The sequence below is a fragment of the Quercus suber genome, unplaced genomic scaffold (genome assembly GCF_002906115.3).
Source record: "Quercus suber isolate HL8 unplaced genomic scaffold, Cork oak 2.0 scaffold_3A:, whole genome shotgun sequence".
NCBI lineage: Eukaryota > Viridiplantae > Streptophyta > Magnoliopsida > Fagales > Fagaceae > Quercus > Quercus suber.
The window spans coordinates 225830-251693 of NW_027071808.1; the positions used below are offsets into that span (position 1 = coordinate 225830).

The following is a 25864-nucleotide window of genomic DNA, read 5'->3' on the forward strand; positions in this document are numbered from 1 at the left end:
GAATGCAGGTAGAGGTTAACTAGCTAATTTCTTTAAGAAAGTACTTCATACCAAACAGATGTATAAAAATAAATAAATAAATAAATTTTGCAAAACACCCACACTTCCAAAGCCAATCAACTCAACCAAACTTCTGGCATTGTAATACTTTATATGTCAAAGTTGTACAGTAGATTTGCTACACGAGGGAGAATAATAGGTACAGACGACCATTAAAAGCTAAGGCAGAGGAAAACTTCTTTGCATTGTCAAAACTTGGGACCTGTATATCACATCATCTTCATGATAGACTGTCAAGGGCATCCAAAATTTTCTGGCTTAAGCCTTTAGGTAAGCTAAGGGGGCTACTCAAAACTTTCAAGATAAAAGAAAATATGGGTAAAATGAGTTTATGGCTACCTTCATCTTTGGAGACTTCTGGCGGCTATTCTTACATCACTACCGCTGATATGGACAATCTAAATAAGCTTTTGAAATCTTTTAGGATATGTTATGTCCTAAGTATGTGAACACCCTTTTCCTGAATACTCTAGCTAAGTTCACAATTTCAGATTCCCTCATCAGCCTAGTTATGCAGTCAGAATGCCCATGTTTTTGATATTCCCAAGACAACCTAGTAGCAATGTCAATGGTCAGGCTCGCCATATCTCTGCTATTTGTCAACACCCACAAGACAGTAACAGAATATGCAGGGTTGGACACAAGTCTGTTAAGTAATATAAGCGCCTCTCGTATGAGCAATGTCCTACATAAAAGAACCTCAAGGTAAGATCAACAAATAAATTAAACACAGGAAAAAGAAGAAAGGCAAATATTAACAATGCAACTCCATCTGTGTCTGTGCTTAGTGTCATTATGTTCACAGCAAAAAGGAGAGCTAAAGTAGATAAAGTAGGTTGATGGGTAGCAAAAAGGAGAGATAAAGTAGATAAAGTAGGTTGATGGGTAGCGCAAAATTATTATTATTATTATTATTCAGCAGTGCTTGACAATATCTGAAGTCCAGAAAAACTCCCATATTATAGTGAATAAGATGGTGTCACTTGGTAATGTAAATGTTGTATTGTAAAAATGTAGAAGTTTTTAACAATGTAAGTTGACCAGCCATGGACCAAGTCAAGTTAAAGTTTTTCAATTCAAAATAAACTAATTGACATGTACAGTCATACCCATAATAACCAATATTATTTTGTAAATACAAAATTGCATTTCAATGTTAAAATATAAAACTTAAGCCAATGAACTTTAGCTCAAAAGACATCTCCTCCCCTCATAAGAACAAGGGAGTATAAGGTCTTGAACCCACTAGGTGTGCGTGTAATTACCCAAAAAAGAAAGATAAAGGGGAGAGGGGGCCTTAGAAAGTCATATCCCCACAAACCTGCATTCACCTTATCTTCAAAAAATGTTCCATAAGATTCACATTGACACACCTTGTATGCAACAAAAGCATAAATAAGTAAAGCAAAATCTACATCTTAGAAGCAACATGTGACTCAACACATGTTTGGAAATCGCCATTGACAAGGGAAAACTTACCTCTCTTTGAAAATCTCTGGGGACTCAACACAAACTGCTGTTTCTTCTATGTCAATCTCTGACACAAGTACTTGCAAAATCAACATAAGAAAGTTTGCCTCTCTGTAAAGCTTGGAACGAACAAAAATTTCAAAGCCAGGTTTTCCAGATGAGGCTAAGAAAGCTAGCACGGTAATGGCATTTCTACGAAGTGTCAACTCCTGATGTACAATTGTTTAAAATCGAAGATTATCAGTTCAGGTGACTCAATTGTACAATAATATCATTTCAGTATTTATTTTAAATTGAATCCATAAGTAAGCATTCTAAAGTCTACACTTAAGTGCAGGCCCTTGAGCCTAGGCATAAAGAACCAGCATACGCCTGATTGAAATAAAACTCTTATTTTTCAAATATAGTGTATACACACCTCTAATAAAGAGATTCATAATTTAAAAAAAGGTTAATAAACTCATAATAGTGATATAATTTAACTATTAGATCAAATGGATAGTCCAATTGCACAAAGCTTGTAAGCTCAAATTTTACATTAAGTTATTTCAAGTTCAAAAAACATAGTAAATTTGAAAATGATTATCAATGATGATAATCTAGTAATCTAAAGTTTAAATATAACCTTTTGATATAGGTATAGCTTGATTAAAAAGTGTTGCTACCTATCCTTAATAGACAAGGAGTATACAAAGGAACACCCAAAAAAGAAAAGGAAAAGGAAAAATGCATTGGATTAAGAAGAGATTACACATACCATCTTATATAATTCTCTTCTGCTTCATAAAAAAATATATAAATGCAATAACCATGATCGAAATGAAGTATAGGGTTCAATCAAAACGTATCCAAAGCAACAACCAAAAGGCACAAGAATAGTAAATTATCCTTTTTCATTTCCTTTGATATGTAACAAAAATTGTTTGTGTGATATAAACACCTTAAGAATAATGTTCATATAATAAATCAATGGCCCATGTCATTTCCTTCAAGATCTTGATTAATTGTAACAATTCGTATAATTTGTTGGCAAAGAATAAAAAAACATGCCCAGGTGCGTTTTGTACTTCTTCAAAAAGCATAAAAATAAATAAATAAATAAGCACACCCAAGGCGCACTTCATTTAACAAGCTTCACTTTAGCCAAGAAAAATGCTTAGACCTTTAGCTTTATGCGTGCTTTCAAAAACATTAATTCTAAAAGAAATCACAAAAAACTAATCACTCTCTCCATCTTAATTTAAGTTTGTAGGTTTGAAATGGAATGATGTTTAATGGAAGAAAAAATTGTTAACTACCAAAGATGGCAAATCGTTTAATGAGTGTCTTGATTGGTTTTTAAATAAGTGACAGTAATATGGGAAGATAAAGATTTCATGTTTTGACATTTTAAAAGTGAACACTCGTTCTAGAACATCCCAAAAAGGAAAGGAAGTCATTAATTAAAGCAGAGTAGCCCATCCCTCTTTTGTTTGTTACTCCTGTACCAATTTAATAATAATAATAATAAATTAAGAAAAGGAGTGAGAGAGAGAGAGAGAGAGAATTTTTGGAAAATATTTTAGAAGCACCATCACTACAAAGAGGTAAACAGAGTCCCCTAACACACTCTCTTTCAAGAAAACAGTGAAGTAACGTGATACAATGATTTTTCAAATGTTTTGCACATTTACCACCACTCACACTAAAATCTTCATTGGCCCTTTGTCTTGTTGTGCAGTGATAGTATTCCTCTTGGTGAAGTTATCAATTGTAATGTTTTGATGCACAGTCAACAAGAAAAAACCTTACGTGGTACATGTAGATATTAACTCTCCTAAGGGAAATTCTTAATTCCCTGTTTACTCCCTATACACTTCACTTTGAGCATCTTGTTACAAGTATACCTCAATTTTTCCATATAGGTTACCTCCATTCCACAGTGCCCTCCTCTACCCCTCTTACTTTTCACCTACATAACAAATCAAATAAATACTGTCCCACTTCTTGTCACCTACTCCTCTCAAAAGTGAAAGTACCTTGTCAATGCAATTACTTTTACTACACAATGATATGGTGAGTCTTATAGAAGTTCCCTCCAGGAACAATATCAAATATCCACAAGCAGAGGATATATATCATGCTTACCTGTATACCATTTCCAGAGCAAGCTACACAATCTGCCAAGCCTTGAAGAACCTTAATGAATTTCTGAGGTCTGGCATCATCATCAACAGGAACAGCAGCAGTCACTCCCTCATTACTACCAGAGCAGAACATCACCAATAGTTTTGGACCTTTATTTGAACAAAGAACCAAAGCTGTAAGGTAAGGTAAAATAGGTTCAAGTACACAGAATATCAAACTATAGAACTAGGGGTGCAAAGAAGCTGAGATGAGACAAGTAGTAGCTATTAAGTTCAATTCTGATGAGATACTATGTCCAGTCTTGTCAAACTACAATCAAGCCAGGTCTCTCTAGTTCTATCTCAGCAATAAAGGGAACCACTCAACCACATCGTTAATTCCAAGTATAAGATTAAATAGAGTATCATAGAAGTGAAGAAAGAACATTGTAAAATATATTACAACATGCCTATGCTAAACTAAAGTCAATCTAGTTTGCAAAGTCTTGAAGCTTCAATGAGAATTTCATACTCATGAGTAGGAAATAGACAAAGAAGAGCAGGTTTTTCTAATAAATTCAGGATATATTAATAAAAATAAGCAGAAACTGCAAGTTCATATGATCCCCTTCTTTTTCTGTATCAAAAAAAAAAAAAAAAAAAAAAAAGAAGGAAATGGAAAAGGCAAAACATGTGAACTTACAGTTTAGCAATAGGTATAGAAGATGCACGGCATGCCTTTGCACCCGCAAGCCAGCTTCCTTTCTAAGCAATTGTGAAAGACTTTCAAACACAGTTGCCTTGCCAAACCTGTCTCAAGAAAAATTTTAGTCAGGAGATGAAAGAAAGTCACGTATAATGGTAGAAGAGTCAACAGAATGCTCAAAACATACTTTTCCCTCTCCATATAAGCATTACTTCTCATTAGAATCACAATCATAACTGAGACTGCCTCTAATCTCACACATTCTTCAGTGTTCCTCACTATAATTTGATGCATCGCTTCAAATAGAGAAACCCAGTCCACACAAGAAACTGAAATAGCAATATCACGATTGCAGGGTCCCTCCATGCATGGAATTTCTGCATTAGGTAATCTAATCCCAAGTGGTGTATAGCCTGCATAATTTTTTTCATTTCTGCTCGCACAGGAAAGGACTCTATCAAGTCCATTAAAATCCACAATGTAGCTCCCACAGAGAAGTCCTCCAACTGTGACATTGTCCCTGAGTAGATTCACTGGAAAGATCAAATCAAAGTTCATAAGCACACAAACATAACCCAAAAGAAGAAAAAAAGACTTCATTACAAAGCAAACAACCCCCCCCCCCCCCAAAAAAAAAAAAAACCTCCTTTTTTTCAATTTCCCTCCAACCCAATGAGGAAAGAATAAAAGAACTCAACCAAAGGTTCTCCTGCCAAAGAATAATACAAAGAATTTAATAAAATAAAAAGGACTGAAAATAGAAACAGCAAACAGGTTCATCATCGTAGCCAGAAGCTACTGACATCATAAGCACCACCAACCACAACTCTGCCATCATCATTGCTGCCACCATTGAGTATTACAATGCCAGTCATGGGTCACCAAGAACCTTATCTCTAGTACTGGCAAAAAGAAATCTATCACAGATACCACTGAATTTCCATCAACCACTGCAATCACCCAACAGCCAAAACATGCCTTCTTCATGGCCACTGTTCCACCAGTCTCCATTATCACCCAACTACAACATATCCCCATTTCACTGTTACATTCCCTCTATTCTTTCACAGCTACTCTCAGACAAATTTTAGGGGGGGGTGTTGGTAACTAAGAGCAATAAGGTATATCTGACATACATAATGAAGCATTTTTGTCCAAAAACACCATTTTTCAGAGGAACCCTAATGTATTAAACTTTTCCATTCATGGTTTCGTTTAAGCATGGTATTTTCCAAAAGTACTCTATAGACTTTCAATTTGACCTTTAAGGGCACTCTGCACAGTCGACCAAGCAATTATAAGGAACTTTTGTCCACTGGACACTCACATAACAAGATATTACATTTTTTCTGACCAAAAAGTTTACGATATTTTGGTTAATAATTAAGTGACATAGGTTCCAATAAAGAGCCATAAAAATTGTGAGAAAATGTGCACACATGAAAATGTTGGATGTCAAGCTTTTCCGTGTTAATATCACAAGTTACCTTTTGCATCAATCCAAAACAAAGACAATAACAAAAAACAACATGTAAAATCATTTAAAAAAAAAAAATTAAATTCTATTAAATGGCAATTAGAAGAGGTTATCAAGATGCTTAATTTATTTAGTGTGTTGATACATACACAAGACCAGTAAATTGCTATACCTTAACCCAACTCAAACCTAATACTTTCAGTTCTCCAACCCAAGCAAGACCTCATGAACAAAGCTCATGCTATAAGAAAAGATTTTACTTCAAATGTCCATTGAATCCTAAGTTTCTTTGTTTTTTTATTAGTGATTACACACATTGGATCTTGAACCTGCGACCTAACCCTCCACCTTGCTAGGAGGTGTGATTTGAACTACATTTAAACTTGAGCTCATTGGCTATTAAGGGTAAACAAAGGAAACCCTCTTCTAGAAAGCTAAAATAAGCGAAATCATATAGTTCTTGAGAGGGTGTTTAAATCGGGTGAAAACTGAGTTATATAAGTCAGCTTTCATCACCCATAACCAAAACAAGTGGGACCCACGAAGGAAATGTTGTTTGGCTCAATTTTTTAGTCTTGTTCTCATCACTCAAAACTCAAAAAATTGAGTTTGAGTGATGAAAACCGGAAACACATTTTTGTTGTTTCCGGATTATGGGAATAAAGATACAATGGCAATGTAGTAATTCTGCTCAACTATTGGGTCCCACCCACATGTAAAGTCACCATCAATGGCAGCTCACCGATGACTACAATACTGTTCACTTACCAGCTTTTTTTTCCCTCATTTCTCTCAAACTTTCACTTTCCCTTATCTATTTTTTCAGCTTCCATTGTTCTCTGTTTCCAAAAAGGTGAGCTGATGCTCTGAAATCTCCAAGATCCTGTGTAGTGAAAACTGATCTCCCTCTTCTTCTTCTACAGATCTTGGCCTTGCTACCCACTTTCTTTGGTGAAAGCTCTTGGGTATCCGTTTCTCTTGTGAAGCCGTGGGTCTCTCCACTGCAAGCTACTCTCAAGCCATGGTCGTCCTCAAACTCTCAGTATCACGTCTTGGTTATAATTTTTAATTTCTATTGTTGGAGAACATTGTTGGTGCATCTAATAGAGCACGTAACAAAGCTGGGCTTATCCCTTTGTAACAGTAGTTTGTATTTGTATATATCTTATCGTTTGATAGCTATTTGATTTGCACATATCTTATATATTTGATTTGTAAATAAAGACAACAAAATGATATGTCAGAATCTTATAAATTTGATAGATTTTAATTTCTATCTGATTTGTATATAATTTGTTGTGTACAGACCTCTATATAAGGCTGTCTCTATAATTGGAAACATCATCCAAGCTTTCTCATTTTGTTGTGTCTTTATTTTCTTTAGCATCAGTCGGAATAATTTTTACTTTGGGTTAATCAGTTGGAATAATATAGAGGATGTCGATAGTGGCAGTTTGGAGCTGAGAAAGAACATTGAAGTGGAGAAAGTGTCCTACGCAGGTACATACAGTTGCCATTCTGTGCAAATTTGCTGAGTATTAATTTTCGTAGGTCCCACAGCTTCACATAAAGTTGACTTATTGAATATAAATACTCACTGAGAAATTCCAGCCAAACACAAAATGAGTAGAGTTATGAGAAATTTTGAGTTAGAGAAATGAGAATTGGGTAATGAGTTTGAGAAATGAGATTTGAGTGTTGAGATATGAAAATTGAGTTAGCACCAAACCAAACAGACTCTGAAGGACCTAGAAAATCCAAAGGCAATATTGTTGATAATTAAAAGTCAAGTTGCATAACCTACCAAAAAATTCAAACTGTCTACCAAAGTTGTCATAACCTCTACTTACAAGAGGATTGAACCCTAAAACCCTAGTAACACTAAATCATAACCCTTAATTAGAAAATAATCCTAGCCGCATATAATTTTTTTTTTTTTTTAAATGTCTTTATTTTATTTTTATTTTTTTCTTCTTTAAATCACTCAAATACCCTCAAATTACCTAACATAAGCTAGGCCATGATAATAGCATAAACAGCACCACTATGGTATCTGTCAATGGTACTGCTAAAGGGGATGACATAGCCCTTAACAAAAGACACAGCAAGCATCATGCAAAGAATTCCCATCCCCAAGCACACCATTAGTAGGCACAATTTCATGTCCATATTTGTTTGTAAGGTCAAAACTTACACAGCATATTTTGCATAAGTATTTGGTTCTATTCACAATAACGTTACAAATATCTTATAAATAATAATACTTTAACTACTGACTTGATAAATGGTGTGAGAATATTCAGAAAATAAACTTAAAATAGCCGCACAAATCCAAGTTGCACTACAATGTTCTATAGTAGAACTATCTAAAAAGTATCTTTGCTCAAAATAAATCAAAGCTGAATCTTTATTTACTATACAAACATACGCCCTATCATTTGTTTAATACAGTAAATTGACCAGAATTTGGTTCTGCTTTTTTTTTCCCTTTGGTAAGTGTTAGGAGTATAAAGCTAGGGGCAGAAGAGTAAACTCAATGTATACCTATATATATATATATATCAATAATACGTTGTGTTAGGGTTAATTTTAATAACCCAATAATGTTTTCTCCAAAAAATGGTATCAGAGCAAGGTTAGCCACTCTCTACCGTTAACCACAAAACCACCCCCCACCCACCCACTTTCCGCTGCCAACAACCACCAACCAGTTCTAGTCTTCTTCCTCCAGTGACCCACTTGCACAATTTTTCGCCACCAGCCGTAGCTCCAACTTTGCGCCGCCACCGGAATTCCAGCCTTGGGTACCTGTCATATTTTCTACTCGCTGGCCTCTCTATGTTCTTTGTTGGGTAGCCTTGGGTTGGTTTGCAGTGCTGAGTTTAAATATTTCATATTGCTATGGAATTGTTTGTGTGGCTGTGGTGACCAGAGGAATGTTGATTCAACTTTTGTTTCGGGCTTATATGTTTTGATCTTCTATTTGGGTAATCTTTGCTGGCACTTTATTTGTGGTTTGATCCACTCCCAGTGTTGGTTTGATGTTGTTTGTGTTTCCAAGGAGATATTTGTTGGATTTGTTGGAGTGCCTGTGGTGAATGGCCTTTGGACTTGCTGATTATTGGAATTTTTCGGTGTTGAATTTGCTATTTGTTTAGTTGTAGTTAGATGTCTTTGGGTCCACTAGTTTCTTATTTATTTTAAGTTTGTTGATCAGATGGCTGCTATGGAAACCAAAGGTCAGCCCACTAATTATTTATTGTCTCCTAATATGTCATCAATTACTTCCATTTGTCTTAATGGAAGTAATTATGCTCAATGGGCTTAGGCAGTTAAGTGTTTCTTCTTGGTAGAAATAAGTTTGATTATGTGATTAGTGACTCCCCTGTATCTACAGATTCTAAATATGCTGATTGGAGAGCTGAAGATGCACAAATTAGGAGTTGCCTGTGGAATAGCATGAAGTCTAAGATGAGTTGTAGTTTGGCTTTCATACCAACTATTAAACTTGTTTGGGAACAAGCCAAGGAGCTTTACTCTGGTGTTAAAAATTTGAAGCGAATTTATAATCTTCATCAAAAAAATTTCACCTTACGTCTCGGTGATTTGTCATTGGAAAACTACTTTAACAAGTTTAAGGGTATATGTGAAGAACTCAATATTTATCAGCCCATCTCCTCTGATGTTTAAACAATGAAGAAACAATGAGATTCTATGAATGTAGCTCACTTCCTATGGATCCTAATGACAAATTCTATGAAGATCAAGGGGAGTAGTTACCTAATCTTGAGAGATATCATCGTCTTGTAGGTAAACTAAACTATCTCACCATTACTCCCCCAAATATATCATTTGCAGTCAATGTTTTGAGCCAGTATATGAAAGATCCTCACCTTCCACATTGGGAGGCAGTTATTCAGATTATGAGGTATCTAAAAGCACATCCAAACCGTGATCTTTTGTATAAAGCTAATGGTCACCTACGGGTAAAAGCCTTTCTGATGCTGATTGGGCAGGATCACCGTCAGATAGAAAATCCACAACTGAGCATTGCACTTTTTCAGGAGGAAACTTGATTACTTGAAAAAGTAAGAAACAAACCGTTGTTGCTAGATCTAGTGTAGAGGCCAAGTATAGAGCCATGGCACACACATCATGTGACCTTATGTGGATTAAGCATTTACTTGAGGAATTAAAATTTGTTATGAAGTTTCCTATGACTATGCATTGTGATAATCAAGTAGCAATTCACATTGCCTCCAATCTTGTGTTCCATGAGTAAACCAAGCATATAGAAGTTGATTGTCACATTACTCAGGAGAAAGTAGAAGATAGTATAATTGCTACTCCATATGTTTCTACAAGAGTCCAAATTGCTAATATGTTTACCAAAGCTTTATGTAAGACTCCTTTGGGTTTATTATGTAACAAGCTAGGATTGTATGATATATACTCTCCAGCTTGAGGGGGAGTGTTGTGAGTATAAAGCTAGGGGCAAAAGAGTAAACTCAATGTATACCTATATATATCAATAATATGTTGTGTTAGGATTAATTTTAATAACCCGATACTTATGTTTTCTCCAAAACAGTAAGCAAATATCAGGTCCTCCTAATTATATCAGTATATATAGGCTATTTAGAAATATTTTCTCTTGTCCATTTGATAATTGTTAACTAGAGTTTCTTAGGAACCATTTCAACATAAAATGTAAACAAAAAGAGTATGGCAATTGGCAGATACGAGAATTGAAGAATATTGTGTCATATCTATATTTCTCATGGAACTAACAGGATACTTAACCAGCATGAGCATTCAAACCCTCTCAAACCAATAACAACACCACTAGATCTTGTTTTAGTGTTTATAAAATAAATTAATTATAAAACAAAAAAAAAAAAAAAAAAAAAAAGAGAGAGATGAGACACTTTTGCAGCTTCTGGAGTATGAAAAGAGTGCAGGTGCGATGTTAAAGCTACGTCAGACAAACTTCCGTCTTTGAGAGAGTCCATTGTCCTTTTTGGAACACTAACGCTCATCCACGCAAAAAGGACATGAAATCTGTCTGACAAGTCACAAGCAACTTATTAATCAGATTTCTTCCTAGCTTTTGGTCTCTTGGAGAGCCCCAGATGGCTAGCAACTTCTCGGTGAGAGCTTGACAAGCAGCTGGATCAACATCCATGGTTACTTGGCCAGGATCACCAGCCTTCTCAGTTTGAATTCCAATGGCCTTATAGGCTGGCATAGCTAGCATACAACAAAAGACAAATTACAGGATGTCAAAAGAATTATCAAAGAGCATATTAGGTGAAAAGACAATGATGACCGGCTATTACTCACCTCTATCAATCTGAGAGCCAGCCTGATTATTCAAAGATATTGCATTTTGAAATTTTCGACGAACCCTATGATGATTTAGAGCTCCATATTCCCTGCCATTGTGGCAACTGGCAACAATTATTCACAACTTTTTATTCTGGCTTATACACATGAACTATAGATAATACAAAATATTTCACAATCTTCAATATATATATATATATAAATTATAAGTGATGCAATCTTTATTGATATCAAAAACAGAGTTGCCCCATACACAGGAAATATACAACAGGGGACTATACAATCATTCACTCAAATAACATGCATCTAATAAGTCAAGAACAAAACATAAAGAATGACTAGGATGAGTGACATCCAGTCCAAAAAAGTTATATGAAAAATAATTTAAGGTCAAGCATAGTCCCCTTTATGTTCTCCAAATTCCTATTGTTTCTCTCCCTCCAAATACCCCACATCAGGCAATGCAGGGCAGCCATCCATAAATGTCCGTTCCAATGATGGTGAAAGTGACCTGACCAACAACTTAATAGCTCCACAACTGTCTTTGGCATCACCCAACAAACTCCAAATAATTCCAAGACCATAGACCATAAATCAGTGGCAAAAGGACCATGCAATAAGTGGTGATTAACTGATTCCCCATTGCATTTACTCATAATCGACTGTGATTCCCCATTCCGTATACTCACAATCGATTACCCCTTATAGACAACACCAAAATGCTATAATCTCTTGACAATAGTAAACTTTAGACACTAAACAATAAAAGGCAAAGGGATGAGGAGCCCTTGGAAGTTGAAGCCTAATGGGGATCTTGACATCCAGTTGTTTTATAACAAGTTGCAAGGTTCTCCCTCTATTGTCTTTCCTTGAAAAGGTATTTGGAGAGTTAAGGCTACTTGGCATGTTTCCTTTTTCATTTGGTTTGTTGCTTGGAATAGAATCCTTCCGGGTGATAACCTAAGACTTAGGGGCTTTGATTTTGTGGACTGGTGCATTATGTGTCATCATTGTGGGGAGACAATGGATCACTTACTATTTCATTGTGAGAAGGCTCATCGGTTGTGAAGTTTTGTTTTTACATCCCTTGGGATTTCGTGTGTCATACCTAGAACGATTCCAGATCTACTTTTTGGCTAGAGGAATCAGTTGGGAAAGCACTCGTCTAACATCTGGAATCTACTTTCATTGTGCTTACTATGGTGTCTTTGGAAGGAGCAAAATCAGCAAACTTTTGAGGACTTGGATAGTTCCGAAGATCAGATGCTTGCTTCTTTTAGTAGAACTCTACTCAACTGGTCTCGGGCTTGGGGACTTATGACTAGTGATTCTCTCCCTTCTTTTATTAGTTCTTTGCTCTTTTGTACTTAGTCAGTTGCTAGGTTTTCTTCTGTTTCTTTTCTCTTTTTTCCTTTTCTTGTAATTGTTGGTTTGCTCTGTGCTTTTATTACATGGAACAGCCTTTTGTATTCATATCATTCTTACTTCTCAAAATATATATATATATATATATATATATATCATTCTTACTTATCATAAAAAAAAAAATAAAAAATAAAAAAATATAGCAAGCCCAACAGCAGAATTAATGTGCACGGTGCAGAATGTTGAGGATGAGTAAAAAATAAGACAGTACTCAATTGTCGCTTTGGGTCACAAGAAAAATCAAAGCTTTTAAGAAATCAGTGGGCACTTCTTTGGATGGTCGTGAGGAGCAGGTTACGGGATAATTTCTAGCTCTAAAGGCTAGGAAAAAATAGCAACTGGTTAAAGAGAGTGCTCAGAAGAAATTGTCAAAGGTGGGTATGAAAGGGAAGCAGGAGTTGAAGAATTTATTGAATTCTCGAATCATATGGATGGATCAACCAAGACAAGGAGTGTTAGTAAGGACAGGGACCTTGTGGCGCATCAATGAATCTTAGAATTATTTCATGGAATGTGAGGGGACTGAATGATAATGAGTAGCGGCTTTAGGTCAGAAATATCATTAAGACATGGAATGCAGATATTGTTTGCTTGCAGGAAACAAAATTGTAATTAATCACAAGAAGGGTGATACATAATGTGCGTTTGGGTTAGGATTAAAAATTAAAATTATTTCACTATTCAGCTTATTTTGCTATTATTCATGGCCTCACTGCACTTTTTGGCACTATTCATGGACTCCACTATACTATTTCAACTAACTTTTACCTTTATCTACAATACTTTCAACAATAATTTTTCAATTTCAGAAAAATAATCGATATCCAAACACACCCATAGTATACGGGATGAGTTGGTTGGGATTAGAATTTGGTGGAATGTGCCTTGGTGTGTGTGAGGTGATTTTAATCTGATGAGGTTCCCGTCAGAGTGCCTTGTGTTGTGGCATCGAGATCTAGGATTGATAGGTTCCTTTTGTTGCCTGATTAGGAGGATAAGTTCCCCTCTGTTCAGCGTAGAATGGCTAGACTGGTCTAGAATCATTTTCCAATTCTGTTGGAAGGGGAAATTTTCAGAAGGGAAAAAAGCCGTTAAGATTTGAGAATATATGGTTGAAGGTAGAAGGTTTGTTGAGAAAGTGCATGCTTGGTAGGACTCCTATAATTTTCAGGGATCTCCCGGTACTACAGAATTGCTAAAAAACTGAGAGCTTTGAAGGTTGATTTGAAAAAATGGAATGAGGAAGATTTTGGTCATGTGGAGGAGAAAAATAACAGGTTATGGATGAGTCTTAATGATTTGGACTCTTTGGAGGAATCTCATCCCCTGTCTAATGTTGAGAAATTGGAAAGGAACACCTCACAAGCGAGTTGGAAAAGACAAATCTTTTGGAGGAAATTTGTTTGAGGCAAAAATCTCAAATTCTGTCTTAAAGAGGGTGATAGAAATACAAGATTCTTCCATCGAATTGCCAATTTGCACAGAAGGTTCAACACCATATATTCTTTAATGGTGAATGGAGAACTGACTTCTGGTCCTAGTTCCATTTCAGAATGTATTTCCCACTTTTATAAGCAGTAATATTCAGAGACCAGGGGACTAAGACCAGTGTTGAATGACTTGGAATTCTCTAGGATGTTAGAGGAGGAAGCAGCCCGGTTGGATAGGCCATTTAGTGAGGATAAAGTGGAGTGATTCAAGAATTTAAAGGTGATAAGGCTCCAGGTCCGGATGGTTTCTCTATGGCCTTCTTTCAGTCTTGCTGGCATATTTTAAAACCAAAAATTATGGAGTTGTTTCAAAACTTCCATGACCAAGCAATTTTCGAGAAGAGTCTTAATGTTTCTTTCCTCGCTCTCATTCCAAAAAAAGTGCATGCTATGGAGGTAAGGTAGTTTCGCCCTATTTGTCTGGTAGGTGGAGTTTATAAAATTCTTTCTAAGGTTTTGGCTAAAAGGCTTAGAAAAGTGATGCATGGTATTATTTCGAAGTTCTAGAATGCTTTTGTACTTGATAGGCAGATTTTGGATTCGGTTTTAATTGCAAATGAATGTCTAGATAGTCGATTAAAGGCAGGGATTCCAAGAGTTTTGCGTAAGTTGGATGTGGAAAAAGCTTTTGATCACATATCATGGGACTTTCTTATGTATATGCTTCAAAGGTGTGTGTTTTCTAAAAGATGGAAGAAGTGGATTTTGTTTTGTATTTCTACGGTACGTTTTTCCATTCTAATAAATGATAGCCCCACTAATTTTTTTGGGGAGTTCTAGGGGTCTTTGTCAAAGTGACCCTCTTTCTCCGATGTTATTTGGTGAGGGAGGCTTTGAGTCGTTTGTTGGTTATAACAGTAAACGAAGGGCTTCTATCAAGCTTCTCAGTAAGTACCACAACTATGCCTTCGATGGTGTCTCATCTTTTTTTTGTGGATGATACCTTAATTTTTTGTGATGCTGATTTGTGTCAAATAGAAAATTGTGGGATATTCTCTTGCAATTTGAGTCTGTTTCAGGGTTGAAGATTAATTTAGAGAAATCTGAGTTGGTACCTGTTGGGGAAGTGAGCAACATGAGGGATTTAGTGGCTGTGTTGGGATGTAAACAGTCTACGCTTCCACTAAAACACTTGGGAAGGAGAGGACAATCTGGAACCTTATTCTTGAGAAGTTAGAAAGAAGATTAGCGGGTTGGAAGAGCCTTTATTTATCTAAGGGGAGAAGCTCACTCTAACTAAAAGCACACTCTTAAGTTTGCCGACTTATTTCCTCTCTCTTTTCCCTAGGCAAAGGTGGCCAATCACATTGAAAATACAGAGATTTTTTATGGAGAGGGATTGGTGAGGGACGAAAATCTCATTTAGCTAAATGGGCTACTATTTGTAATCCAATTTGTAATGGAGGGTTAGGTATAAGGAACCTGAGAAGATTTAATCAAGCTTTGTTAGGAAAATGGCTTTGGAAATACGGGACGAAGAGGGAGTCTTTATGAAAAGGGTTATAGAGATGAATATGGGAATGAATGGGGAGAACAATGCACCAAGGCTATTTCAAGTCCATATGGTGCGAGTCTTTGGAGATCAATAAGACAAAAATGGGAGACCTTTTCCAAAACCTTCAATTTAAGGTGGGTAATGGCACTAGAGTGAAGTTCTGGCATGACATTTGGTGCGGCGATTATCCTCTCAAGGTGACTTTTTCGAAGTTATTTAGCTTCAGTAGTGTCAAAGACTCCTCAATTGCTGATGTTTTACACCTTTCTAATGGGGTGCCCCATTGGGATGTTCACTTTTCTAGACCAGTCCAAGATTGGGAGTTGGAGTCTAGTATCTTTTATGGATCTTATCTATTCCAAGTTTGTTAAGGGTGAGGGAATGGATAGACTTTGCTGGAAACCTGTCAAGAGTTGGGCATTTGAGGTGCGTGGTTACTACTATTCACCATCCTCAATTGATGGCATGCCGTTCCTGTGAAGATGGTGTGGTGCTCGAAGGTCCCATCTAGGGTAGCTTTCTTCTCTTGGACCGCTCCTCTAGGGAAGATCTTAAGTATATATAATCTTTGGAAGAAATGTATGTTGATCTTGGATCGGTGCTGCATGTGCAAAAAAGTGGGGAGATTGTGGATCACCTGCTCCTTCATTGTCCTATAACTTTGGAGCTTTGGTCTATAGTAAACTGTTTATTCGGCCTCCGTTGGGTTATGCCAATGACAGTCGTCGATATGTTTGCAACTTGGTAGGGGTCTTTCAGATAGCATAGAAACATTGTTTATTGGAAGGTTGTGCCAAATTGCATTATGTGGTATCTTTGGCAAGAACGAAATTTCAGGAGTTTTGAGGGATATGAACAGAATATCCTAGAAATTAAAGCCTTCTTCTTCNAAAAAAAAAAAAAAAAAAAGAGTAAAAGAACAAAAACTCTCTCCATGGGACAACAGAAGGTGTGCAGATCAAGCCAAGACATGGACCATCCAGCATACATATTTATATGTTATCCATTTTTTGTAGAACCAAACTGAAATTAAAACAATAACAAGTAAGCCAGAGGTGCTAGCCTAAAACATACCTTCTTTCAGATTTCCTTTCCAAACTCAAGAGGTCCGTCAAAAAAACACGCAGTATACATAGAGATCTATGAACAATGACAACCTGAAACAAAAAGGGCAAATTCATGATTAAGAGACATGACAGAAAAATAAAAGAGAATGAAAAATCCACCAATGGTAAAGTGAAGCCAAGAAAAGCAACCAAGTAGAATAATCAGACATAAGGAAATAAATCTTATAATGCTAAGTATACAATAATATGCACAATTCAGTAGTTCTCAACCAAAACCACTGAATCCAACAAAAGTATCTTATAGCCGGTAAAAGAGGCAGTTGAATGAACTTAAACCAAGTAGCAAATGATGTCTACTAAAAGAATGCCAGCAATTTTTTTAAGAATCACATACATGTTTTCTTTTTTTCTTTTGGGGAGAAACTGAGGACGGGGGTTGCCAATGTATTGTAGATGAAATGAAGGGTATGAAAAAATGATACACGAGGAGTTCTAAGTATGATATTGATTGTCACCACAAAATGAAAATGTCAATAATAATAATTTTAGGTTAATAAAACAATTTATTTTCAAATTCTGAAGGCATGTCTAACTGTCTATTGCAATCCTCTGCCCATACTACATAACAAAAGTTTCATCCGTACAATGTGATCTTGCTCTATTTTCTTTTTCTTTTTCTTTTTTTTGATAGGTAATATAAGAATTATTATTGATGAAAATGGAAAAAGAAACATACAATGTGTTCATGAGAATGAACACAGAAAAGCACAAAACAGAACACCACAGAAAAACAATCAAGAGACTAAACTAAGAGAAAAAAAAAACTGAACGATAGAAGAAGATCTTGCTCTATTTTCTTTCCTTTTTTTTTTTTTTTTTTTGCAAAAGAATAAAATAATTCCTCACCCCTCCCCCAACATCTCCCCCCCCCCCCCCCCAAAAAGAAAGAAAAACTTCGCCCGTCTAGTAAGCACACCCCAACATGTTTTGAAATTCCAATTTCATCAAACCAAGTCCTCCGAGAGCCCATAAGAATCTTCAAATAACTGAATGACAATGTCAACAAACCACATTCACAACATAAACTACATCAAGAAAATATTATCAATCAAAACCAAAAATTTTATTGGCAGTTGGCACCCATCAATATTGAGAAGGTTTCCATCCTGTGAGCTGACAGTCAAGGCTGCTGCTGCTTTTTAGCCCACTCTAAAGAGTTTATCCAGCTCCTTTTATAAAGTAAAGATGAAGGATACTTCATCTAGGGTTAAAAGTTATGATTCCACATATTCAATCCCATATAAAAGCACTGAATTGTTCATTAAAATTTTGAAATTTATATTAGAAAAACAACTTCTATGAGACTCCCTTTGTTGTACAAAGCCCCAAAAGAAAAGAAAAAAGGAATTTGTTCACCAACTCACATTTTTGAGAATACAGAGGTCAAGCAATGGCTCAAACAAAGCCTCCAACTGTACCATCCCGATACTTATCTGAAATAAGAATCAGTCATGAGAGAATAAAGCAAGTTTTTTTTTCAATGTAAGAAATATGAACCAAATCAAATACTTCTAATGCAAGTCAGTTTCAAAAGAAGTAAAACATGTCAATGGTACTATTTAAATAAGTATGCATGTAATAAAGAAAATAAGAGAAAGCTGATCTTGAACTAAAGTCAAAGGTAAGAAATAAACTCAATTACCATAAGGCCCATGAATAGTTTCAATGATAGTATAAAATGTAATTTCACAATGGAAAAGAAAGATATTTGAAAGAAATCTTCACTATAAAAGTCGGTTTTAATAAAAAATAATTACAAGGATACACACAATAAAATGACCCCAGCTATTGGAAGCAACCCACAAAACCTGATTTGTAACAAGGATGAAAAACAAAAATGCAAATCTAAGGTCCTAAACCTCTAAAAACCAATGACCACAACTTGACAGTTTGGTCGAAGAATCATCAGCCCCAAGTCCCCAACACAATGTGGCATGATACTGGGAATAAATACTAAGTGGCTTACATTTGTATATTTATTTGTGACTCTCTTTTACCATTTATACTCTCTGTTTAACTTTTTGAATTAATAAGCCAATAAGTTGACATGTCTGGATGTCCCCATAACCTAACTTCTAAACGCCTATACTGAAAATGCAAATAAAGCAAAATGTCTTAACCCCATGTCACGAACCTAAGTATTTATCTCCCTTTTTTTTTTTTTTTGGGGGGGGGGGGGGGAAGGTGGGGGTGGGGGGGACGGCACAAAAGTTAAATTACTACCATTATTTAGCAAAGTTTATAAATTGTTGATATTGGCACTACCTTTGTGAGCAAAAGGCAATACATTTATAGCCCACAGCTATCTCCTGTTTATTACTGGCAAATGCAATCATAAATTGAAAGTACCTTTGTCAATACAGAGTAGAGATGAGACACTTTTGCAGCTTCTGGAGTATGAAAAGAGTGCAGGTGCGATGTTAAAGCTACGTCAGACAAACTTCCGTCTTTGAGAGAGTCCATTGTCCTTTTTGGAACACTAACGCTCATCCACGCAAAAAGGACATGGAAATCTGTCTGACAAGTCACAAGCAACTTATTAATCAGATTTCTTCCTAGCTTTTGGTCTCTTGGAGAGCCCCAGATGGCTAGCAACTTCTCGGTGAGAGCTTGACAAGCAGCTGGATCAACATCCATGGTTACTTGGCCAGGATCACCAGCCTTCTCAGTTTGAATTCCAATGGCCTTATAGGCTGGCATAGCTAGCATACAACAAAAGACAAATTACAGGATGTCAAAAGAATTATCAAAGAGCATATTAGGTGAAAAGACAATGATGACCGGCTATTACTCACCTCTATCAATCTGAGAGCCAGCCTGATTATTCAAAGATATTGCATTTTGAAATTTTCGACGAACCCTATGATGATTTAGAGCTCCATATTCCCTGCCATTGTGGCAACTGGCAACAATTATTCACAACTTTTTATTCTGGCTTATACACATGAACTATAGATAATACAAAATATTTCACAATCTTCAATATATATATATATATAAATTATAAGTGATGCAATCTTTATTGATATCAAAAACAGAGTTGCCCCATACACAGGAAATATACAACAGGGGACTATACAATCATTCACTCAAATAACATGCATCTAATAAGTCAAGAACAAAACATAAAGAATGACTAGGATGAGTGACATCCAGTCCAAAAAAGTTATATGAAAAATAATTTAAGGTCAAGCATAGTCCCCTTTATGTTCTCCAAATTCCTATTGTTTCTCTCCTCCAAATACCCCACATCAGGCAATGCAGGGCAGCCATCCATAAATGTCCGTTCCAATGATGGTGAAAGTGACCTGACCAACAACTTAATAGCTCCACAACTGTCTTTGGCATCACCCAACAAACTCCAAATAATTCCAAGACCATAGACCATAAATCAGTGGCAAAAGGACCATGCAATAAGTGGTGATTAACTGATTCCCCATTGCATTTACTCATAATCGACTGTGATTCCCCATTCCGTATACTCACAATCGATTACCCCTTATAGACAACACCAAAATGCTATAATCTCTTGACAATAGTAAACTTTAGACACTAAACAATAAAAGGCAAAGGGATGAGGAGCCCTTGGAAGTTGAAGCCTAATGGGGATCTTGACATCCAGTTGTTTTATAACAAGTTGCAAGGTTCTCCCTCTATTGTCTTTCCTTGAAAAGGTATTTGGAGAGTTAAGGCTACTTGGCATGTTTCCTTTTTCATTTGGTTTGTTGCTTGGAATAGAATCCTTCCGGGTGATAACCTAAGACTTAGGGGCTTTGATTTTGTGGACTGGTGCATTATGTGTCATCATTGTGGGGAGACAATGGATCACTTACTATTTCATTGTGAGAAGGCTCATCGGTTGTGAAGTTTTGTTTTTACATCCCTTGGGATTTCGTGTGTCATACCTAGAACGATTCCAGATCTACTTTTTGGCTAGAGGAATCAGTTGGGAAAGCACTCGTCTAACATCTGGAATCTACTTTCATTGTGCTTACTATGGTGTCTTTGGAAGGAGCAAAATCAGCAAACTTTTGAGGACTTGGATAGTTCCGAAGATCAGATGCTTGCTTCTTTTAGTAGAACTCTACTCAACTGGTCTCGGGCTTGGGGACTTATGACTAGTGATTCTCTCCCTTCTTTTATTAGTTCTTTGCTCTTTTGTACTTAGTCAGTTGCTAGGTTTTCTTCTGTTTCTTTTCTCTTTTTTCCTTTTCTTGTAATTGTTGGTTTGCTCTGTGCTTTTATTACATGGAACAGCCTTTTGTATTCATATCATTCTTACTTCTCAAAATATATATATATATATATATATATATATATCATTCTTACTTATCATAAAAAAAAAATAAAAAATAAAAAAAATAATAGCAAGCCCAACAGCAGAATTAATGTGCACGGTGCAGAATGTTGAGGATGAGTAAAAAATAAGACAGTACTCAATTGTCGCTTTGGGTCACAAGAAAAATCAAAGCTTTTAAGAAATCAGTGGGCACTTCTTTGGATGGTCGTGAGGAGCAGGTTACGGGATAATTTCTAGCTCTAAAGTCTTCTATACTTTGTTGGGTTGGAGTGCTACTTCTCTCTCTCTCTCTCTCTCTCTCTCTCTCTCTCTCTCTCTCTCTCTCTCTCTCTCTTGCACTTGTTTGATCATTGTTTTTGAATTGATTGTACTTCTCTTTTAGAACACCGCTGGTGTACTAGGTTTGCTTTTTTCTAATATAATTTTTGTTACTTATCAAAGAAAAAACACAATAAAAGGTAAAGGTGTTGTGGCTCCCTTACGACTCTCTAAGAGTCAAGTTAGGAGAAAGAGGAAAATGATGACTCAACCAAATACAAAAGATCCCACGAAAATAAAATTTTTGAAGCTATAGCTCAAATAGCACCTCTGCATCCTATAAGAGCAAAGTGAAGGGTCTAAGGCGCTAGACTCAAGTTCTACTTATCAAAAAAAAAAAAAAATAGAGCGACGGGTGAGATTATGGGTTCAATACCCACTAAGGGTGTGCATGTGTGCAATGTTGAAATATTGGCTAATTCTTTGGGTTGTTTTTGCATTCTTCCTATGACCTATTTTGTCAACCCTTCATGCAAGGCAACAACTTTTTGAATTGTTATAGTGCAAAGATGGGAAAACATGCTTGCCCTACGAAAGAGGCAATGCTTATCTAAACATGGGGGGCATTATCAAAGTGTGAAACAGTGGATCATTTTCTTCTCCAATTTGGAGCTGCTCAATATGGATTTTCCTTGGTAGGGCATGTCTTTGTTTAATAATGCCAAAAAAATGGAAGTGGGTGAGATATTGTTTTTTTTTTTTTTTTGATAAGTAAGAATGTTATATATACGAATGGCTACTCTATTGTGTAGATGGACAGAGATGAGATCAAAGATTTTTCTTGTTTTAATATGTAGATAGGATTTGCCAAGAGCCTTGTAGCTCAATGGCATAATCTACTCTCCTTTACTAAGAGAAATAGGGTTCAAATCCCCCTTCCCCCATTACTATAACTATCAAATAAGTAGATAGGATGTAAAGCAAGGGGTGGCACTGCTTGGATGATGGTCTCTTCATGTTAGATTTGGTACATATGAACTGAATGCTATACCCAAGCCTACCATATAAAGACAATATACCACATGACAAAATCAGAATTCTTACTCACAAGGTAGTACTCTTTGTAGAGCGAGCATCTACATCTTTTACTTCATTCTTGGAAAATATTTGAAGCTGCTCCTCTTTCTTGCCCCTTTCCTTCCTTAGTTCAAGGCACTCTTGTTCCTGAATGAAAATAATAATTTTCTTTTAGAAAGTGAAAATTATTAATAATAAAAAAGAAGAAAGAGGAACAGCCAAAGAGAATGGCAAGTATACAAATGGTTCCAAAAATAAACATTAAAAAAAAAAAAACCTTTTGCGCATGCACACTCAGAAATTGTGAAGACTAGAATACTAAACAGATGTTAGACTACATGCAATAATGTGGGTCTATTAGAAACTAACATAGGAACATCGCGCAAACAAAAGCATAAAAATATAATATCCTATCCACAGCCGTAAGTAAATCACTTCATATTGTAATATAATAATAACATTTCAAAAGAATCATAAAATTTACATTTCTGCAAGTGCCAAAATTTCTAGATAAATAAATAAAATACTATAGGCAAGGGCTGGGTGCTGCACTCCTATCTGCGCATCCTCAGTGTGTTGAGAGAGAAAAAAATATAAAATATGCCTACAAAAATAAATTAAAAATATATATCCCAAAAACTATATTAATTCAATTAATGAATTTTTGTATCCCCACTTTGTCATGTCCTAATTTTTCAAAAATTACCAATTCACGTGAAAATGTCCAAGTCCATGCTTCTTAGGGGTTTTGCTTTTGTAGAAAAATAATATTAATTTATAATTATTAAAAATAGTGCAGTAGGGAAATGATTTTGGAAAATAGCTTCTCTTTGAAAATTTTGTTTTGCAAACACGATTTTAAGCATTGAAATTTGAAATTTCAATCCCTAAAATCGTGTTTTCAAAACACAATTTTCAAAGACAGACTATTCTCTTAAAACCTAAATAATTTAACCACAGAGTGATTTTTAATAATTAATAATATAATAATATTATTTTCAAAACCCAAAAAAAAAAAAAAGGCCTAGTTCTTAATTTGCAACATACAACAAGAGGAAAAACACAATTAACCTAGTAGAGACAGAGACAGTGATAGTAAAAAAAAAAAAAAAGAGGAAAAATTGCAAACAGTACCAGGTCCGTGAGTTGCTTCGACACATGTCCGAGCTCCCTCTGTAATTTCATTTCAATCACAAATTTAGATTTAGATTTAGATTTAGATAAATCATAGTAAAGTAAACAACAATGTATGGATCAAATTATAAAAATAAGAAGAATTGCAAACCTTTAACATATCGATTTCGAGTTGTTTATCGTCGAAAGAGACCCTTTGAGAGAGCTGTCGCGGAGGAGAGTAACTCATCATTGTATTTGTAGGGTTGTTAATGTTATGGTGAGTTTGAGAAGAAGAAGAATAAGAAGTTGTTGTACGCAGCGGTTGTTGTTGTTTTGTAGAGGTTAGTGCGAGTTCCTCTACGTGTATGAGTTGATCCAAGAAATCTGCGTCCCATTCTTCGAACCCCTCTTCACTCATCGTCTCCATCCAACTCTCTCTCTCTATCTCGCAGAAATTTGTGTTTTGAATTTCAAAAGTGTCTATAAAAAAAGTGTCTTTTAGTAAGTTTTTTTTTTTTTTTTTTCCTTTAACATGAAATTTGTTTTCCTTCCCTAAATTTTAAAACGTATTTTTCGTTTTTACATTTTTTTTTTAATTTTAAGGGCATGTTTAGAGTTTAATACATCATTTTAAAAATATATTTTCAGTTTTTAAATAATATTAATATCAAAAAAAATTTAAATAATATTACATGTATTTTCATACACTTTTTTTCCTCACATATTTTTCAAAAAAAAAATTATTATTTAAACACACATACCAAACGGACCCTAAATCATCTCAAAAAAATTTATTTATGTCCCTAAATCATTGAAAATTAGCTCTTTACATCAAGCATTCCTTATCAAAAAAAAAAAAAAAAGCCCTATCAAAAAAATAAAAAATGCCAAGTCAAAAAATTATTTTGTCTATTTTAACACGAGTAATACTGTTACAGACTATTTTGCAACATTTTTACAAATTATTAATTTGACTTTATTATTTTTCAAATAATTATTGGTCAGTAAAAATATGATGTTAGTAGTGGGTTTAGATTATAATTAATAAGAATTTACCATATCAATAGTTTTAAAAATATGCATTGCTCTTTTAATACATCACTTTACAATAAAGTCAACATTACATGTTTTATTTTAAAATTACAATACATTATAATATCTTAATAATAACCCATATAGTATTAAAACAAAAAAACAAAAACAAAAACACAACAACCCAACCACAAGCTACAAATAAAAACCCTAAAAACCACAAGCTACAACACAACACACAACTGCAATACACCAAACCCACCAACTGCAACCTAGCACCCATAGCCCAACAATCACTGAGTCAAGAAAAAGTGAGAGAAAACAAAAGAGGAGAGAGATCGAAACCCACCACCACATGCCAAAACCACCAAACCCATTGAAACCAACAACAAAAACCCAAAAATCATAACTAACCAAAACTACAATTAAAAGAAGAATACAAAAAGAAACAACCTAATAGTGGTTGTTGAGTCACGATGGTTGTCAGTATAACGAAGGCTTCGTCATCAGTGGGGTGTGTAGTGAAGAGATGAGGGAGAACGAGAGTGAGTGAGAGAGACGACCAAATGAGATGAGAGATAATTGAGAAGATAATGCTATTTTATTAAGCGAAATGTTAACCAATGTCCTTAGGGCATTAGTTTATAAACTATTTTTAGAAATATTTTATTGAGAGAATGATAAAACAATAAATATTGTTGACAATTTTTTTATATTTCTCATGAAAGTGGTATTAAAACTTTCCTATTATAGTTTATTAACAATTACCCTAAAAGCATCCGTTAACACGAACCTTTTATTAAAAGTAGCTAGAGAAATTTGAATACTAAATAGCCAAATATTATAGGACATTTGGTCATTTCAATCTAAAGTTAGAACATTACTATAGCTATAGGTGTTAGTAGTGCGATTTTAGACAATTTTTAGCACCGTACTTTGAAATGCAATTTGATCAACACCATCTCTACACTGCACCTTAATTTTGCAGTCACATCTGAGGTTTGGTGTGATGTACAAGGTGTGGTTTAGTTGGTTTGGGTAGATATATTATAGAGATGGGATGCCAATCAACCTTTATTGCCCTTATTTAATTGAGTTAAGCTTGGAATGAAAGGATAAGTGCTAAGAATAAGTATGAGACAAGGAAATTAATTGATAATAATCTCGAATTGTTTGTATTATGTTCCTCAGGTTTCATCCAAGATACAGATTTACACTTGTTCTTAGATTACAATGATGTTCCTTTCTTTTTCTCTTTGTTCTAATTTTTCATCCCCTTTTCACAAAGGCCTCTCTGCCTTATATAGTCACCCAAATTGCATCTTGGCCTTCCATTTGGAGGGCTAAGGTTCATTTCTCTGGATACTTGTCCCATCAAGA

General features: G+C 35.3%; 1 protein-coding gene across 8 annotated transcripts; it reads right to left on the minus strand.

The window, feature by feature from the left end:
* Nucleotides 1-104: 104 nt before the first annotated feature.
* On the minus strand, nucleotides 105-23950 carry LOC112017089 (protein SENSITIVE TO UV 2). Of its 8 annotated transcripts, none has more exons than XM_065770231.1 (13): nucleotides 23622-23948; nucleotides 23471-23509; nucleotides 22368-22483; nucleotides 19497-19588; nucleotides 19051-19403; nucleotides 18066-18134; nucleotides 16649-16731; nucleotides 4529-4861; nucleotides 4339-4445; nucleotides 3658-3830; nucleotides 1540-1739; nucleotides 1392-1433; nucleotides 105-745 (listed from the first exon to the last, which is right to left on the minus strand). In XM_065770231.1, exons 1-13 carry the CDS (start codon nucleotides 23877-23879, stop codon nucleotides 481-483), a joined length of 2130 nt encoding a protein of 709 aa, XP_065626303.1. In that variant the 5' UTR covers nucleotides 23880-23948; the 3' UTR covers nucleotides 105-480. The 8 variants fall into 8 exon arrangements, with proteins under 8 accessions (XP_065626303.1, XP_065626302.1, XP_065626304.1 ...); XM_065770230.1 differs by having other exon boundaries at nucleotides 19497-19603; XM_065770232.1 differs by having other exon boundaries at nucleotides 3658-3806; nucleotides 19497-19603; nucleotides 23622-23947.
* Between the last annotated feature and the right edge of the window lie 1914 nt (nucleotides 23951-25864).